At 44.9% G+C, this 19,788-nt stretch overlaps 1 protein-coding gene across 5 annotated transcripts in view; it reads right to left on the reverse strand.

The window, feature by feature from the left end:
• The window catches only part of CPLANE1 (ciliogenesis and planar polarity effector complex subunit 1), a 76,090-nt gene extending 63,057 nt beyond the window's left edge, over window positions 1-13,033 (reverse strand). For 4 of the 5 annotated variants that reach the window (XM_073543956.1, XM_073543955.1, XM_073543954.1 and 1 more), the window contains exons 1-5: window positions 12,772-13,032; window positions 3,821-3,944; window positions 1,632-1,751; window positions 1,080-1,315; window positions 715-821 (exon numbers count right to left, since the gene is read on the reverse strand). In XM_073543956.1, coding sequence (XP_073400057.1) covers window positions 715-821; window positions 1,080-1,315; window positions 1,632-1,751; window positions 3,821-3,944; window positions 12,772-12,852 — 668 coding nt within the window. In that variant the 5' untranslated portion in view covers window positions 12,853-13,032. Of the gene's footprint in view, window positions 1-714; window positions 822-1,079; window positions 1,316-1,631; window positions 1,752-3,820; window positions 3,945-12,771 lie in introns of all 5 variants that reach the window. The other variant, XM_073543953.1, reaches the window with a different exon arrangement.
• Between the last annotated feature and the right edge of the window lie 6,755 nt (window positions 13,034-19,788).

Below are 19,788 nucleotides of genomic sequence, written 5' to 3' on the forward strand. Positions count from 1 at the left end.
AGAATGATCCTAAACACTTGTCACAATCCACAATAGACGACCTCAAAAGGCGCAAACTGAAGGTTTTACAATGGCCCTCACAGTCCCCTGATCTGATCATCATTGAAAATATGTGGCTACAAAAAGTTTACAAGCTGTGATACTTGCAAAAGGGAGCGCTACTAGATACTAACCATGCAGGGCATCCAAACTTTTGCATAGACCCACTTTCCTTTTTGTAATTTTTAAAATGTAAAAGACGAAAATATATATTTTTTTGTTTTGCCTAAAGTACAAAGGAAATGTGTGATCTGTAACTTTATCCCTTTTAGAGATCATTTTATCTTCAGCTTGCTTACCTGTTCACAGTAACAGTCATTTTGACCAGGGGTGCACAAACTTTTACATGTAACTGCATTTTACCTGCTGAATTTAGTCCAAAGTCCCCCTGCCATTTTTTGAACCCCTTCCCAATGTACAAGTCCTACCCTATGTTGGTGTATGGAGCGGAGCCCGGTTTATACATGGCAGGTGCCGGCGGTGAAATCCAACCGGTGCCGGCGGTGAAATCCAGCCGGTACCTGCCTACAAACACTAGAGATCGGAGGGGGATGGGGGGGTACGACGACCCCATGACTAATCGTGGCACAGCAGCCTCTTGACGGCAGGGCTCCTGACCACCCAGAGCTGCGGCCCCTTCATTCTCAGGATTGTGGGGGGTCCCAAAGCATTCACCTGAGCATTCTCTGATCTTTCTCGCACCATTGTAGCGCCAGGAAAGTCATCACCAGCCGCGTTCCGGAATAGAAGACGAATGCGCAGAGGCAGCCATCACCCAGCACCTACGGAAGATAAGGCAGCGGCTCAGTGAGCAGGATAGATGGGAGAACCGGGGGGACAAGATGGCTACAGCCCCATAAACAGCAGACCTGCTGCTCCGGACTGTCCAAACGCCAGGGGAAAAGTCTATTATGGCAGATATAAGACTATGTATTTGGGATTTTTCGATTTTCTGTAGCCAATCGGATCTTAAAGGGGTTGTCCGGACACAATAATATTGATGAGCTATCCATAGGACAGGTAACAGTTACACCAAATACCTCGCTCTTAATAAAGATGGCGGCGACGGCGGCCTCTTTGTCCGTGACACCGGGGAAAGCGACGCTCTCGCTTTGCTCTATTCGGCTCCACCGGCTCGGCAGGACCCTTTTCTTCTGGGACATTAGCTGAGATTTTTCCTCGGTGTTTTCCCACAGGTAGACGGAGCCGGTGTGAGCCGCCAGGAGGACCCTGCTGCCGTCATCAGAGACGTAAAGGTGCAGCTTCAGAGAGTTTCCTGACGTGATAAAAAGTCGGTAAGTCCCGTCGTCTCCTCTGAGCCCATGGACACGTCACAGGACGCCCCAACGAGTCCTGGGATCAAGGCGACACAGGAAGAACCTGCCCTTTCTCAGCACTGCTCATGGAACAGAAAGGGTTAAACAACGGCGATCGGAGTTTCCTTCAATCCCGGCCAATAGCGCTGGAGGCTGCCGACAATCACAGCCGTCGATCACATCCAGGACGGAAGGAAGCAGCGACGGTCACACAAGGAGAAGACCCTGAGACCTGGCGATCTTCCCACATCCCCACCCCCATACCTCAGAACTTACCCTGCGCTGATACAACTTCTGAGGAGAGGACGTCATTAGCCGGAACGATCTGCAGACAGTCCGAGTCCTTGTTCCACAGGGACAGCTCCCCCGTCAGATGCAGCACGGCCAGCCAGGCTCCTGAGCACAAAACACGAGGAAGCGGGGTTATAATCCAAACATGACACAGACGAACACGAGATTACAATCTATGAAGAAATTGGCGATACAAGGCGGAGAGGGTGCAGGAAGCTCAGGACAGAGCGAGGGCCGGGCTGCCGGAATTTAATGGAAATTTTCGGGGAGGGGACATATGTTACCCCACAATGAGCATATACGATTACTGATAGCTAGGGAAGAGAAAAATTAATAAAAGAGGAAGAGGAAAAGAGAGCTGATACCCTTACCTCCATTGGAGTAGGGGCATCTGCAGTGGCCAGGTAATTACAGCAGATACATGCTCTGGGGAAAAGACCCAAGGTGCGAGATCCATATATTCAAGAAGCAGAGAAGGCGAAAATTTAATACCTTCAGAGGCAACTTTTGTTCTCTTCAAAGAAAAACGGGACAATTGCAGATAGACACTCTGTATCCGGTGTCCAGAGATAAAATATTGGGGTCTGATTGATCCGATAATTATAGGAGATATATTTTCGGGGTCATAGCGAAGGGATGAACATAACACATTCACTCACATAACCGTAAGGCCAGCAAAACCCCTCCAACTTAATAACGTCCTGATGGATGATGCTATCCGTGCCAGTGCCATGTTTAATGTCTATATAAACGTAAAATCGTGATAAGACAGGTGACGACAATATCTAAAACCTGGGACCTCCTTGTGAGAAGATATCACACCATCAGCCCCCCAAATCAGCTCATCAAGGGGAGTTATTGTGAAGGGTTAAAACTAAAATCAGAGCTGAAGTTTCATTTCTCTGAAGGTTTCGTTTCTCCATTTTTGTTGCTGTAAGATAAATTTTTGTAATTAGGGTGAAAAAGTTCAGGCTGTCATGAAACCAGACTTTTCCCATCAGGTACAAGATAAGGGAACCGGGGGTGTAGATCTCTGAAGAATATGCCATTATACTACTTTTGGATTCGGACATATATGTAGTTTCTGGTTTTCTTGCAATATTATTGGCTTATAAAGTGAAATGATGCTATTGGTAGTTGAGAACTTTGCATAATTAAGCAAAAGATTATAAAAGAAGTGACTAAAATAAAGGGGACTGGTGATCTGTCTCGATCCTCCCGTACAGAGACTCCCGTCTCCGTGTGGTCATTCCCAGTTGCTAGCAACGCCCGATGAACTAATTTGGAAATCACTGGATCAACCGTGAAGGGTTAATTTCCCTCAACATTATGATGACATAAACTTAAGCTAATAAAAATCAGAATTGAGGATTGGGCATTTGCCAGTCCCTGGAAGGTGCGGCTACGTGTGGGTTCCCTACGCTAAGCTCTGAGCCATTTTTGTGACATCAGGTTTAGTAATTCTCTTTTGTTATACCTTTTTATTTCGTGTGTTTGTATAAAAGGGACGCGGCGCTGGACAACCCCTTTAATGGAAATCTATCATCTAAGCCATTTTACCATCTGCCACAGTAAAGAACAGTGACGACTCCGGGAGGTCCGGCCCTGCGGCGCCAGTTTTGATATCTCCCAACTTACATGATCACCACTAAGCATCTCCAAAATGTGCACGTGACTGCAAGAGTCCAGGAAGTAAAAAGCAATATGGCAGACATAGGATCTGGAGGGGCTTTATGGTGCCCCCCGCTGGAGCATCACGATGAATCCTTATAGTGAGAACACCCATTGGACGCCTCTCAGGTCACCGACATACAGGAAGATGACGAGACCCGACAGGTTCCCCTTTCTTATTTCTTGTCTCAGTTGCTCTGTTGTCATGGAAATCGTACACAATTTAACTCAACAAATGTATCAATATTCAAATCATTCCATAGGGCCGGCGACGGGGACCGCCACATCACAGCTCTGGGGGTCCGGCAGCAGGTCACATGATTGTAGAAGCCAATCACAACATCTGACCAGTGCGGGACAACAGGATCGCCGAAGAATGAAACATCCTCCACCACCCCTTTAACTACGTAACTCAATCACATGGCTGAGACAGAAGAAGAGCGTCAGAGCCCTCCTGCCCTACATATCGGGGGGGATCCGAGAGTGCAGAGGAGACCACTCACCATTATCAGAGGTGGCAACGCTCACAACGCTCTTCTTCTTCAGTAACGTCTTCTTCACATTCCCGGAACGAAGCTTAATCTCCCTGACCTGCCGCTCATCAACCAGGAACACCGCCTCCTTCTCCTGGGAAAGACAATGGTGGCAGAACAGTGAGCGCAGCTCTGGGGTATAATACAGGATGTAACTCAGGATCAGTAATATAATGTATGTACACAGTGACTGCACCAGCAGAATAGTGAGTGCAGCTCTGGGGTATAATACAGGATGTAACTCAGGATCAGTAATATAATGTATGTACACAGTGACTGCACCAGCAGAATAGTGAGTGCAGCTCTGGGGTATAATACAGGATGTAACTCAGGATCAGTAAAGTAATGTATGTACACAGTGACTGCTCCAGCAGAATAGTGAGTGCAGCTCTGGGGTATAATACAGGATGTAACTCAGGATCAGTAATATAATGTATGTACACAGTGACTGCACCAGCAGAATAGTGAGTGCAGCTCTGGGGTATAATACAGGATGTAACTCAGGATCAGTAATGTAATGTATGTACACAGTGACTGCACCAGCAGAATAGTGAGTGCAGCTCTGGGGTATAATACAGGATGTAAGTCAGGATCAGTAATGTAATGTACGTACACAGTGACTGCACCAGCAGAATAGTGAGTGCAGCTCTGGGGTATAATACAGGATGTAACTCAGGATCAGTAATATAATGTATGTACACAGTGACTGCACCAGCAGAATAGTGAGTGCAGCTCTGGGGTATAATACAGGATGTAACTCAGGATCAGTAAAGTAATGTATGTACACAGTGACTGCTCCAGCAGAATAGTGAGTGCAGCTCTGGGGTATAATACAGGATGTAACTCAGGATCAGTAATATAATGTATGTACACAGTGACTGCACCAGCAGAATAGTGAGTGCAGCTCTGGGGTATAATACAGGATGTAACTCAGGATCAGTAATGTAATGTATGTACACAGTGACTGCACCAGCAGAATAGTGAGTGCAGCTCTGGGGTATAATACAGGATGTAAGTCAGGATCAGTAATGTAATGTACGTACACAGTGACTGCACCAGCAGAATAGTGAGTGCAGCTCTGGAGTATAATACAGGATATAACTCAGGATCAGTAATGTAATGTATGTACACAGTGACTGCACCAGCAGAATAGTGAGTGCAGCTCTGGGGTATAATACAGGATGTAAGTCAGGATCAGTAATGTAATGTATGTACACAGTGACTGCACCAGCAGAATAGTGAGTGCAGCTCTGGGGTATAATACAGGATGTAACTCAGGATCAGTAATGTAATGTATGTACACAGTGACTGCACCAGCAGAATAGTGAGTGCAGCTCTGGGGTATAATACAGGATGTAACTCAGGATCAGTAATGTAATGTACGTACACAGTGACTGCACCAGCAGAATAGTGAGTGCAGCTCTGGGGTATAATACAGGAAGTAACTCAGGATCAGTAATGTAATGTATGTACACAGTGACTGCCCCAGCAGAATAGTGCGTGCAGCTCTGGAGTATAATACAGGATGTAACTCAGGATCAGTAATGTAATGTATGTACACAGTGACTGCCCCAGCAGAATAGTGAGTGCAGCTCTGGGGTATAATACAGGATGTAACTCAGGATCAGTAATGTATGTACACAGTGACTGCCCCAGGAGAATAGTGAGTGCAGCTCTGGAGTATAATACAGGATGTAACTCAGGATCAGTAATGTAATGTACGTACACAGTGACTGCACCAGCAGAATAGTGAGTGCAGCTCTGGGGTATAACACAGGATGTAAGCCAGGATCAGTAATGTAATGTATGTACACAGTGACTGCCCCAGCAGAATAGTGAGTGCAGCTCTGGGGTATAATACAGGATGTAACTCAGGATCAGTAATGTATGTACACAGTGACTGCACCAGCAGAATAGTGAGTGCAGCTCTGGGGTATAATACAGGATGTAACTCAGGATCAGTAATGTATGTACACAGTGACTGCCCCAGCAGAATAGGGAGTGCAGCTCTGGAGTATAATACAGGATGTAACTCAGGATCAGTAATGTAATGTACGTACACAGTGACTGCACCAGCAGAATAGTGAGTGCAGCTCTGGGGTATAATACAGGATGTAACTCAGGATCAGTAATGTAATGTATGTACACAGTGACTGCCCCAGCAGAATAGTGCGTGCAGCTCTGGAGTATAATACAGGATGTAACTCAGGATCAGTAATGTAATGTATGTACACAGTGACTGCCCCAGCAGAATAGTGAGTGCAGCTCTGGGGTATAATACAGGATGTAACTCAGGATCAGTAATGTATGTACACAGTGACTGCCCCAGCAGAATAGTGAGTGCAGCTCTGGAGTATAATACAGGATGTAACTCAGGATCAGTAATGTAATGTACGTACACAGTGACTGCACCAGCAGAATAGTGAGTGCAGCTCTGGGGTATAATACAGGATGTAAGTCAGGATCAGTAATGTAATGTATGTACACAGTGACTGCACCAGCAGAATAGTGAGTGCAGCTCTGGGGTATAATACAGGATGTAAGTCAGGATCAGTAATGTAATGTATGTACACAGTGACTGCACCAGCAGAATAGTGAGTGCAGCTCTGGGGTATAATACAGGATGTAACTCAGGATCAGTAATGTAATGTATGTACACAGTGACTGCACCAGCAGAATAGTGAGTGCAGCTCTGGGGTATAATACAGGATGTAAGTCAGGATCAGTAATGTAATGTATGTACACAGTGACTGCACCAGCAGAATAGTGAGTGCAGCTCTGGAGTATAATACAGGATGTAACTCAGGATCAGTAATGTAATGTATGTACACAGTGACTGCCCCAGCAGAATAGTGAGTGCAGCTCTGGGGTATAATACAGGATGTAACTCAGGATCAGTAATGTAATGTATGTACACAGTGACTGCCCCAGCAGAATAGTGAGTGCAGCTCTGGGGTATAATACAGGATGTAACTCAGGATCAGTAATGTATGTACACAGTGACTGCCCCAGCAGAATAGTGAGTGCAGCTCTGGAGTATAATACAGGATGTAACTCAGGATCAGTAATGTAATGTACGTACACAGTGACTGCACCAGCAGAATAGTGAGTGCAGCTCTGGGGTATAATACAGGATGTAACTCAGGATCAGTAATGTATGTACACAGTGACTGCCCCAGCAGAATAGTGAGTGCAGCTCTGGAGTATAATACAGGATGTAACTCAGGATCAGTAATGTAATGTACGTACACAGTGACTGCACCAGCAGAATAGTGAGTGCAGCTCTGGGGTATAATACAGGATGTAAGTCAGGATCAGTAATGTAATGTATGTACACAGTGACTGCACCAGCAGAATAGTGAGTGCAGCTCTGGGGTATAATACAGGATGTAAGTCAGGATCAGTAATGTAATGTATGTACACAGTGACTGCACCAGCAGAATAGTGAGTGCAGCTCTGGGGTATAATACAGGATGTAACTCAGGATCAGTAATGTAATGTATGTACACAGTGACTGCACCAGCAGAATAGTGAGTGCAGCTCTGGGGTATAATACAGGATGTAAGTCAGGATCAGTAATGTAATGTATGTACACAGTGACTGCACCAGCAGAATAGTGAGTGCAGCTCTGGAGTATAATACAGGATGTAACTCAGGATCAGTAATGTAATGTATGTACACAGTGACTGCCCCAGCAGAATAGTGAGTGCAGCTCTGGGGTATAATACAGGATGTAACTCAGGATCAGTAATGTATGTACACAGTGACTGCCCCAGCAGAATAGTGAGTGCAGCTCTGGAGTATAATACAGGATGTAACTCAGGATCAGTAATGTAATGTACGTAAACAGTGACTGCACCAGCAGAATAGTGAGTGCAGCTCTGGGGTATAATACAGGATGTAAGTCAGGATCAGTAATGTAATGTATGTACACAGTGACTGCACCAGCAGAATAGTGAGTGCAGCTCTGGGGTATAATACAGGATGTAAGTCAGGATCAGTAATGTAATGTATGTACACAATGACTGCACCAGCAGAATAGTGAGTGCAGCTCTGGGGTATAATACAGGATGTAACTCAGGATCAGTAATGTAATATATGTACACAGTGACTGCACCAGCAGAATAGTGAGTGCAGCTCTGGGGTATAATACAGGATGTAACTCGGGATCAGTAATGTAATGTATGTACACAGTGACTGCACCAGCAGAATAGTGAGTGCAGCTCTGGAGTATAATACAGGATGTAACTCAGGATCAGTAATGTATGTACACAGTGACTGCCCCAGCAGAATAGTGAGTGCAGCTCTGGAGTATAATACAGGATGTAACTCAGGATCAGTAATGTAATGTACGTACACAGTGACTGCACCAGCAGAATAGTGAGTGCAGCTCTGGGGTATAATACAGGATGTAAGTCAGGATCAGTAATGTAATGTATGTACACAGTGACTGCACCAGCAGAATAGTGAGTGCAGCTCTGGGGTATAATACAGGATGTAAGTCAGGATCAGTAATGTAATGTATGTACACAGTGACTGCACCAGCAGAATAGTGAGTGCAGCTCTGGAGTATAATACAGGATGTAACTCAGGATCAGTAATGTAATGTATGTACACAGTGACTGCACCAGCAGAATAGTGAGTGCAGCTCTGGAGTATAATACAGGATGTAACTCAGGATCAGTAATGTAATGTATGTACACAGTGACTGCACCAGCAGAATAGTGAGTGCAGCTCTGGGGTATAATACAGGATGTAACTCAGGATCAGTAATGTAATGTATGTACACAGTGACTGCACCAGCAGAATAGTGAGTGCAGCTCTGGAGTATAATACAGGATGTAACTCAGGATCAGTAATGTAATGTATGTACACAGTGATTGCACCAGCAGAATAGTGAGTGCAGCTCTGGAGTATAATACAAGATGTAACTCAGGATCAGTAATGTAATGTATGTACACAGTGACTGCACCAGCAGAATAGTGAGTGCAGCTCTGGAGTATAATACAAGATGTAACTCAGGATCAGTAATGTAATGTATGTACACAGTGACTGCACCAGCAGAATAGTGAGTGCAGCTCTGGGGTATAATACAGGATGTAACTCAGGATCAGTAATGTAATGTATGTACACAGTGACTGCACCAGCAGAATAGTGAGTGCAGCTCTGGGGTATAATACAGGATGTAACTCAGGATCAGTAATGTAATGTATGTACACAGTGACTGCACCAGCAGAATAGTGAGTGCAGCTCTGGAGTATAATACAGGATGTATCTCAGGATCAGTAATGTAATGTATGTACACAGTGACTGCACCAGCAGAATAGTGAGTGCAGCTCTGGAGTATAATACAGGATGTAACTCAGGATCAGTAATGTAATGTATGTACACAGTGACTGCACCAGCAGAATAGTGAGTGCAGCTCTGGGGTATAATACAGGATGTAACTCAGGATCAGTAATGTAATGTATGTACACAGTGACTGCACCAGCAGAATAGTGAGTGCAGCTCTGGGGTATAATACAGGATGTAACTCAGGATCAGTAATGTAATGTATGTACACAGTGACTGCACCAGCAGAATAGTGAGTGCAGCTCTGGAGTATAATACAGGATGTAACTCAGGATCAGTAATGTAATGTATGTACACAGTGACTGCACCAGCAGAATAGTGAGTGCAGCTCTGGGGTATAATACAGGATGTAACTCAGGATCAGTAATGTAATGTATGTACACAGTGACTGCACCAGCAGAATAGTGAGTGCAGCTCTGGAGTATAATACAGGATGTAACTCAGGATCAGTAATGTAATGTATGTACACAGTGACTGCACCAGCAGAATAGTGAGTGCAGCTCTGGGGTATAATACAGGATGTTACTCAGGATCAGTAATGTAATGTATGTACACAATGACTGCACCAACAGAATAGTGAGTGCAGCTCTGGAGTATAATACAGGATGTAACTCAAGATCAGTAATGTAATGTATGTACACAGTGACTGCACCAGCAGAATAGTGAGTGCAGCTCTGGGGTATAATACAGGATGTAACTCAGGATCAGTAATGTAATGTATGTACACAGTGACTGCACCAGCAGAATATTGAGTGCAGCTCTGGAGTATAATACAGGATGTAACTCAGGATCAGTAATGTAATGTATGTACACAGTGACTGCACCAGCAGAATAGTGAGTGCAGCTCTGGGGTATAATACAGGATGTTACTCAGGATCAGTAATGTAATGTATGTACACAGTGACTGCACCAGCAGAATAGTGAGTGCAGCTCTGGGGTATAATACAGGATGTAATTCAGGATCAGTAATGTAATGTATGTACACAGTGACAGCACCAGCAGAATAGTGAGTGCAGCTCTGGAGTATAATACAGGATGTAACTCAGGATCAGTAATGTAATGTATGTACACAGTGACTGCACCAGCAGAATAGTGAGTGCAGCTCTGGGGTATAATACAGGATGTAATTCAGGATCAGTAATGTAATGTAAGTACATAGTGACTGCACCAGCAGAATAGTGAGTGCAGCTCTGGAGTATAATACAGGATGTAACTCAGGATCAGTAATGTATGTACACAGTGACAGCACCAGCAGAATAGTGAGTGCAGCTCTGGAGTATAATACAGGATGTAACTCAGGATCAGTAATGTAATGTATGTACACAGTGACAGCACCAGCAGAATATTGAGTGCAGCTCTGGAGTATAATACAGGATGTAACTCAGGATCAGTAATGTAATGTATGTACACAGTGACTGCACCAGCAGAATAGTGAGTGCAGCTCTGGGGTATAATACAGGATGTTACTCAGGATCAGTAATGTAATGTATGTACACAGTGACTGCACCAGCAGAATAGTGAGTGCAGCTCTGGGGTATAATACAGGATGTAATTCAGGATCAGTAATGTAATGTATGTACACAGTGACTGCACCAGCAGAATAGTGAGTGCAGCTCTGGAGTATAATACAGGATGTAACTCAGGATCAGTAATGTATGTACACAGTGACAGCACCAGCAGAATAGTGAGTGCAGCTCTGGAGTATAATACAGGATGTAACTCAGGATCAGTAATGTAATGTATGTACACAGTGACTGCACCAGCAGAATAGTGAGTGCAGCTCTGGGGTATAATACAGGATGTAATTCAGGATCAGTAATGTAATGTAAGTACACAGTGACTGCACCAGCAGAATAGTGAGTGCAGCTCTGGAGTATAATACAGGATGTAACTCAGGATCAGTAATGTAATGTATGTACACAGTGACTGCACCAGCAGAATAGTGAGTGCAGCTCTGGGGTATAATACAGGATGTAATTCAGGATCAGTAATGTAATGTAAGTACACAGTGACTGCACCAGCAGAATAGTGAGTGCAGCTCTGGAGTATAATACAGGATGTAACTCAGGATCAGTAATGTAATGTATGTACACAGTGACTGCACCAGCAGAATAGTGAGTGCAGCTCTGGAGTATAATACAGGATGTAACTCAGGATCAGTAATGTAATGTATGTACACAGTGACTGCACCAGCAGAATAGTGAGTGCAGCTCTGAAGTATAATACAGGATGTAACTCAGGATCAGTAATGTATGTACACAGTGACAGCACCAGCAGAATAGTGAGTGCAGCTCTGGGGTATAATACAGGATGTAATTCAGGATCAGTAATGTAATGTAAGTACACAGTGACTGCACCAGCAGAATAGTGAGTGCAGCTCTGGAGTATAATACAGGATGTAACTCAGGATCAGTAATGTAATGTATGTACACAGTGACTGCACCAGCAGAATAGTGAGTGCAGCTCTGGGGTATAATACAGGATGTAATTCAGGATCAGTAATGTAATGTAAGTACACAGTGACTGCACCAGCAGAATAGTGAGTGCAGCTCTGGAGTATAATACAGGATGTAACTCAGGATCAGTAATGTAATGTATGTACACAGTGACTGCACCAGCAGAATAGTGAGTGCAGCTCTGGAGTATAATACAGGATGTAACTCAGGATCAGTAATGTATGTACACAGTGACTGCACCAGCAGAATAGTGAGTGCAGCTCTGGGGTATAATACAGGATGTAATTCAGGATCAGTAATGTAATGTAAGTACACAGTGACTGCACCAGCAGAATAGTGAGTGCAGCTCTGGAGTATAATACAGGATGTAACTCAGGATCAGTAATGTAATGTATGTACACAGTGACTGCACCAGCAGAATAGTGAGTGCAGCTCTGGAGTATAATACAGGATGTAATTCAGGATCAGTAATGTAATGTAAGTACACAGTGACTGCACCAGCAGAATAGTGAGTGCAGCTCTGGAGTATAATACAGGATGTAACTCAGGATCAGTAATGTAATATATGTACACAGTGACTGCACCAGCAGAATAGTGAGTGCAGCTCTGGAGTATAATACAGGATGTAATTCAGGATCAGTAATGTAATGTATGTACACAGTGACTGCACCAGCAGAATAGTGAGTGCAGCTCTGGGGTATAATACAGGATGTAATTCAGGATCAGTAATGTAATGTATGTACACAGTGACTGCACCAGCAGAATAGTGAGTGCAGCTCTGGGGTATAATACAGGATGTAATTCAGGATCAGTAATGTAATGTATGTACACAGTGACTGCACCAGCAGAATAGTGAGTGCAGCTCTGGGGTATAATACAGGATGTAACTCAGGATCAGTAATGTAATGTATGTACACAGTGACAGCACCAGCAGAATAATGAGTGCAGCTCTGGAGTATAATACAGGATGTAACTCAGGATCAGTAATGTAATGTATGTACACAGTGACTGCACCAGCAGAATAGTGAGTGCAGCTCTGGGGTATACCGCAGGGTGTGGGGCGCGGTATACACGCGGTTCTGTGCCGGTTGTAGCCGCACAGTCTGCACTGACCTCTCCTATCCAGCGCAGTTTGGGACTCGGCGTTTTCCTCTTGATACTGGTACACAGTTGCACCTCCAGACTGACGTCCATGCTGCTCGCAGCTCCTCAGTTGTCCGCTGCAGGTTCCGGCTGCTGGGAGATGTAGTCCCACAATGAGCTGCTGATCTGCAGTGATGTCAGAGGCTCCGGCGTCCCCGCTGTGTGCAGCCAGGATCCCACAGGCAGACATCCCAACCGGAAGCCCGGGAAGAAGAGCGGCAACAGCGGCGGTAACGGAGGTCACGGCCAGCCCCCGGGAGACAGACCCCGCCCCCGGGAGACAGACCCCGCCCCCGGGAGACAGAGCCCGCCCCCGGGAGACAGACCCCGCCCCCGGGAGACAGACCCCGCCCCCGGGAGACAGAGCCCGCCCCCGGGAGATAGAGCCCGCCCCCTAGATTCAGAGCCCGCCCCTACCTTTAGATATGGTGTTGTAATTTCTGATTCCAGCACAAGGCGGCGATAGCGTACAGCTCGACGACCCGAGACGGCGCTGTCATTAAATTCACCACGCGAGGGCGATAGAGTAGAGCGTGGCCTCCTTTGATACAGATGTAATAATTATAGTGACCACATGAGGACGCCAGTTGTCACTTCAATCTATATGTGTGCCAGTGGTTACAGCGCAGATGCAGAGGTGCGCCCCCTGCTGCACGGCGGGGTGTAATGCTGCTCATATTTTTTCATCAATACCCCAGAAATAACTAGGCTGCGGTACTACAAGTCCCAGCACTTTTTGATCACTTTTTATGACACTTTTTTTTACACCCGAAATCAACAAAAACATAAAATCTGGATTTTTTCTATATTTTTCTCCCTTTCTCTCATCATTATTCAGGCTGATCGACGTTAATGTTATTCTCTGATGCTGACGGCCCCGAGATGTCGTTTTTATATTTTAATGCATAGAGATATTTAAAAAAAATAAGTTACAAAACTTACATTTTTGATAGCCATAACTTTTTTATTTTTGCACATTATAGTGAAAGCCATCGGAGAGTCGCAGGGTCACATCGTCCCCCGAGGACTAATACAGGGAAAAGGACAAGAATATATATATATATATACATATATGCATAACTTTGCAGGCTGTGTCTCTGGTGCAGATGTGATGCAGCATTTTTCCTTGCAGGACTGATAACAGCAGCTCCATCTTCTTTTTCCCGCACCCGCGGCGGCTGTCGGTGGGATGTAACGCGGGGGGGGGGCAGAACGCACCGCTCACCCGCTCCTACTGTTAGAGGATGGGAGAATGTTAGTTTTCCCTTTCCCGGTGCCGCATGTTTTACTGTAATGTGAATTCTGCGTCTGTTTGTTGATATATTGTGGTATTGCTACATGAGTAAATGCATGACCTTTACCTCTCATATGAAGGGTATTGCTGCACCCAATGGTGTATTACCTTAGAAGATAAATCTATAGTGTATATATATGTTCTGCTATGTCTTTATGTATGCTGTCTTATATCTTGTTGTTGCTGTGTACATAGGTTGTGCACCGTGGTTTGTAGGGAGAGCGTAGTACCTTCATTTGGCCACAAGATGGTGGGCTTTTCAGTACACTCAGTTCTTCCTGTTTAAAGTAGCAGGGGCTTGCTGTGAGCTAAGGGAGGAACATTTCCTGTTTTCCAGTAGTCGGCTAGGCAACTGAAGGAGCTCAGTTGGGGCCAGAGAGCCCCCCATCATCCAGGGGGCTAATGCCCTGGCCCCGTAATGTTTGAAGCTTAAGCCCAGCCATCCAGGGCCAGTGGGAAAAGACTGCAGCAGTGAGAGCAGTGTCAGTGCAAGGAGAGGCCGGTGCTCTAATTTTGGACATAGCAGAATGGACGGGCAGGGCACTCACCATGTGGCAGATCGCAGCCTGGGCGCATTCTCTCACAGCCGGGGCGAGACGGCTAAGGGAACCACCAGTGAAAGAGTCTGGACATGGAGGACACTGAGGGGCCGTGTGTCACGGTCTGACCCGGGTACGTGCTGCGCGACAGTGAGAGAAGTACAGGGAAAGTAAAAGATATGTACTGCTTGAAACGTGATGTCAATGCTGTTACAGAACTGGATGTGCTGCGTCCTGGAGTCAGTAAAGTTGATATGGACTGGGTCTCAATTCTTGCAAATCTGCCTGGAGAGAGTCTCCTGCAGCAGAGGGAAGATCTTGAAGGAGCTGGACCGGGAGACACAGGTATGCTGATTAATGGAAATTATTTTCCTGTAAGAGGTCAGGGCACAGAGATAAGTGTGCGGCCACGACTACAGCCCTGGCACTCCCTTACACTAACTTCCAATGAGCTCCGCTGCTCATTTCCGTTGCGGACGATCCCCAGTGGAGACGCAACGTGGGAGCAAAACCTGAAAGTGCAAAAGTGGGAAAATCCGCAGCAGCAGCAGAAGATGAGGTGCGACAGATATGAAAAATCACATCATCGATCTATTTCCCTGGAGAAAGATTCTGCCGCGCGACTTAATCCGCTGGTAAAATCCAGATGAGCACACAGAGGTTACTGAGGAAATTTTGGAGCAGAAACCGAACAGAAATTGTCAAAATCCGCCGCAAAATCTCCCCCTGTATACAAACCCGCCAACGGCTCGTCATATTCCCAGTACTCTGTGCACTCACCATGGCTTAGGGCAGGGGTCCCAACCTGTAGCTCGGCAGCCACATGAGGCTCGCGGTCCCATGAATTGTGGCTCGCGGCTGTCTGCCAGCTTGGCGCATTAGCGCCAGTTCTCGTAAACAGGTATAAAGAGAACATCTCAAAATGGTGAATTTTTGAGCAGCCCTGCACCGAAGAGCAGATCTGGATGCACATATTCTGGTCTTAGGCTTCTTTTACACTTACCCGGTTTTTTGCGGCCCATAATTGCGGGCCGTATCGCTGCAATTTTCACGCTTTGCCACAATAACGGACAGCAAAAAACTTGCCGATCGCCATTTTTCAGGTTTCCAATGGAAAAAGTATTGGAAAAAAAAAACGGCGTTCTGCAAAAACGGAAGTCACGGTGCACCGCAAAAAACAAACGGCACAATTGATTTTCAATGGTGGCCTTGTCCGTAAGCCGTGAAAATGATTGAGCAGGCTCGATCTTTTTTTTCACTGCCGCAAATACGGCCCTCACGGACATATGGCACACGGCGCACTGTGGAATTATTGCGGCCCCATAGAAATCTATTGGGGACGCAAAAACCCGGTAAGTGTAAAAGAAGCCTTAGGGGTTGAGAGATGTTTTAGGTATGGCACGATGGTGGTACCTGTTAGAGGAGGTGCTGGATGCGACAGTCCTTGATGGCAGACCACTGATTATTGTGGGAACCCCTGGATCTCGGTGGGCTGCTCTGGAGTGATTTCTGTGGAAAAGCTTCGGTTATCACTATACCCGTAAAGTTTTACATTTCCGTTGTCTGATTCAGTTGTTAATACAAAAGTCTGACCCTTCTTTTTTATCCTCTTAGTCTTATTTTTTTCTTTTAAAATCACTGAAAATATATATATATACATTTTATTAGAAAGTAGTGTAGCTTTTAACCTATGCGGCAATTAGGCTTTAGTTTTCTAAAACCGGGAAAACACCTTTAATTTGAGGGCACGTTTTGGAGACTTCTTCGCCAGGTCTCCTCATTAACAGCCTTATTAGCACTTGGACACTTCTCTGATGTCCCAGCTGATGTGTGCAGGAGGCAGAGAAGTATCCTAATCACCTGCATAGTATCCCCTGGATGGATTATCAATCGGATATACAGATGGATTAGATTTATACGTAGCAACAAATTGGAAGGCGCCTTCTAATTAGAGATCGGTAAAGGTCTCAAGTGCTAGGGATGTAGTCACATAATATTCCTGAAGGTTTCCAACATATGACATATCTTCACGATGAACATGGACGGGTCTAAGCTTGCAGAGATTTGCTTCAGAATATTGCTTTGCATGTTCGGCATCTTGGGAAATTCGTTGTTATTATTCTTCGCAGTCCCCAGAGTGAATCGCAAGACGGAACCATACAAGATCCTTCTGGTCAACCTCGCCTTGTCGGACCTTCTTACAAACTGCATGGTGGACATTCCCGGCCTCTTGGTGGAGATGTATGGAACTTGGTTCCTGGGGAACTTATACTGCAAGATATTTTGGTTCACCGCCAGCCTTTCCATCACCAACAGCATCCTCACCACACTTGCCATGAGCATATTCTGGTTTCAGAAGTTAGTTGGAAGCCGACCCATAAACTGCCCAGCCGTCCGATCAGCGGAGCTACGACTCTTGCGGATATTAGTTTCTCTCGCCTGGGTGGTATCCGTTACTTTTAGCATTCCCTTCTTGTTTTTTTCTAGTGTGTTTATGATGAACAACAAGGATGAGGAGCAAGATCAGCAGAAATCCCAGCAAAATATTTGGGGATGTCAAGACACCTTTCCTTCCAGATCCCAAAAACATATCTATGAAGTCCTGTATCTGGTTCTGGCCAACGCTCTTCCCATACTTGGAATAATTGTCATCAATATTCGAGTCATCATATTTTTGATACGCAATAGGAAGCGTGTTTCCGCCCTGAAACATCCAAAGACTAAAACAGCAATGGTCTCATCAGTGCCCAGTCGTGAAGAACATGGAACGTCCAAGAGCCAACATACTGGAAGGCAAGTAGGAAACGAACTTGTGTGTTCGATTTCTCATGGGCTTGAGTTTTTATCGTTACAAACAATCTGGACATCCATGGAAGATCCTCTTAAAGATAATATCGACAAGAAATACCTTATCAAGCAAGTCTTACAATTATTGGAAAAAGACACAATAGGCGACGAGGAACATAAACAGCCACCCGCAAGTCTGATATACAATCCATGTGGCTTTACGGAAAGTATCCAGACCACCGATCTCTGTGCTACTCACATAGTCCTTGCCCCAGAAACAGATATCATTTGCAGAGATGGCAAATCATCTACACCGGCTAAAGACTACTCTACTAATTCTGTCTGTTCTCAGGACCTCTGCGTAATGGGAAAAAGTGAGGACAAGGTTCCCGAACTTCTAAAGTCTTTGGATACTAATGGTCGGTTGGCAGGAAAGTCTCCAACAAGACACCTCGTTGCCACGAAACAGGTCAAAGCCGCCCTCAGCATCATGGCGGTGGCTGGTGTGTTTTTAATATTCTGGGTGACACATCTGACTCTAAGGATCACAGAAGAAACCAAGGAGTTCGAGCAAGTCATCGATACCGCGAGTCTGATAGCCGCGTCTTACACCACAATCGTACCCTACATATTTATCTTCAGCATGAAAAAGTGTACATGTGGGTAAAAGAATACACAGTGACCATAAGAAGGAAATTCCCTCCAGGTCTATCTGCTCCTTGAGAAGCTCGGTGGCAACCAATATGGCCATCGGTACAGCTCCTATCGGGCTCGTCCCTCCCAGAGTCCTGGAGGCTTGGTCTACCTCGTTATGGAAGAAGTGAATCTATTGGGTAGGTTTGCTATATGAGAAAAAAGTTTAGTGGCAGCTCTACTGGGGGGGATGACATATTGGTTGTCACCCAGATTTCAAGAAGCAGATACAACCACACAGCTTTCAATATTTAATAGTGATGAGCATACGTGCTGGGATAAGGCGTTATCCGAGCATGCTCATGTGCTAACCGAGTACGTTCCAGTCCCAGCGGCTGTTTGACAGCCACAACACATGCAGGGATTACCCAACAAACAGGCAATCCCTGCATGCATTGCAGCTGTTGGGGGGCCTTCAACATATTTTTCGAGCATGCTTGAGACACTCGGTTTGCACATGAGCATGCTCGCTCATTACAAGTATTTAGTTTGTACATTTGTGTTGTGCTTGATACTAAGCTGTATATACGATGAATAAATGTGTCATGTGATGAGGAGCTTCTAGATACTTTTATAGTGCAAAAGTTGTGGATACAAGAGCGATTGACTACTGATTATGGGTGCAGATTGGATAATCCACAGGAAACGTATAAAAGCTGTAGGGCAGAGTATACCACGTTAAGACTAAAAAAAAAAAATCAAATAACGAAAGGCACAGCTCGTAAAAAGTACAAAATTTATTGAGACCAAATAAGACACAAAATACAGAGATATCATAAAACAAGGATGACAGTGGTGCAGACAACTAGGAGGAGTCAAGGCTAAAAAGAGGGCAAACAATCAGGACAAATCTATAGTTATAAATTAAGCCCAGAAGAAGGCACTGCGCCGAAACGCGCGTTGGGGTGGGCGGAGCCACGGCCTTTTCAGGTAAACCTTTTGGGCATTCATAGTGTACTTGTTACTCTTGTCCTGCTTGATTACTTTTGTGGCAGTTTATTCTTCTTAGGACTTCTTGTTGCACACCTAGTGTTGATTTATATGGATAATATTGTATCCTTACTACTTATATAGTCTCCCTTTGTCAGCACAGTGCACTTGCACTTTCTAAAGCAGGCTTGATTTATAACTATAGATTTGTCCTGATTGTTTGCCCTCTTTTTAGCCTTGGCTCCTCCTAGTTGTCTGCACCACTGTCATCCTTGTTTTATGATATCTCTGTATTTTGTGTCTTATTTGTTCTCAATAAATTTTGTGCTTTTTACGAGCTGTGCCTTTCCTTATTTGATTTTTATCTGAGACCCTGAATCACTGTAGCGCACATTTTTCCCCGCAATGTGTGACTGGGATATTCACAAACCATTTACATAATTAAATTGCAAAAGTGCTCGATTCTACAAACACTATACGACAATATCCATCTATGAATTTGTGAGCAACCCCTTCACCTTACAACCATTGGATATTTATATACATCCATTTTTGGCTACAAAAAAAAAATACTATTTTTTTGCAATAAGGTTTTATTACAAATTTTGGATTGTTTTTGCTCCTGCATCCTCTATGTATCACTGTACATAGCAAATTGCAGATCGGTGATCCATCAGTGAGCTCTTTCCCTGGTCTCCAACTCTTATCTACCATATCCTGGTCCGACTTTTATGATAATTTTAT

The sequence above is a fragment of the Dendrobates tinctorius genome, unplaced genomic scaffold (assembly GCF_039654945.1).
Source record: "Dendrobates tinctorius isolate UK_male_01 unplaced genomic scaffold, ASM3965494v1 ptg000135l, whole genome shotgun sequence".
Lineage (NCBI taxonomy): Eukaryota > Metazoa > Chordata > Amphibia > Anura > Dendrobatidae > Dendrobates > Dendrobates tinctorius.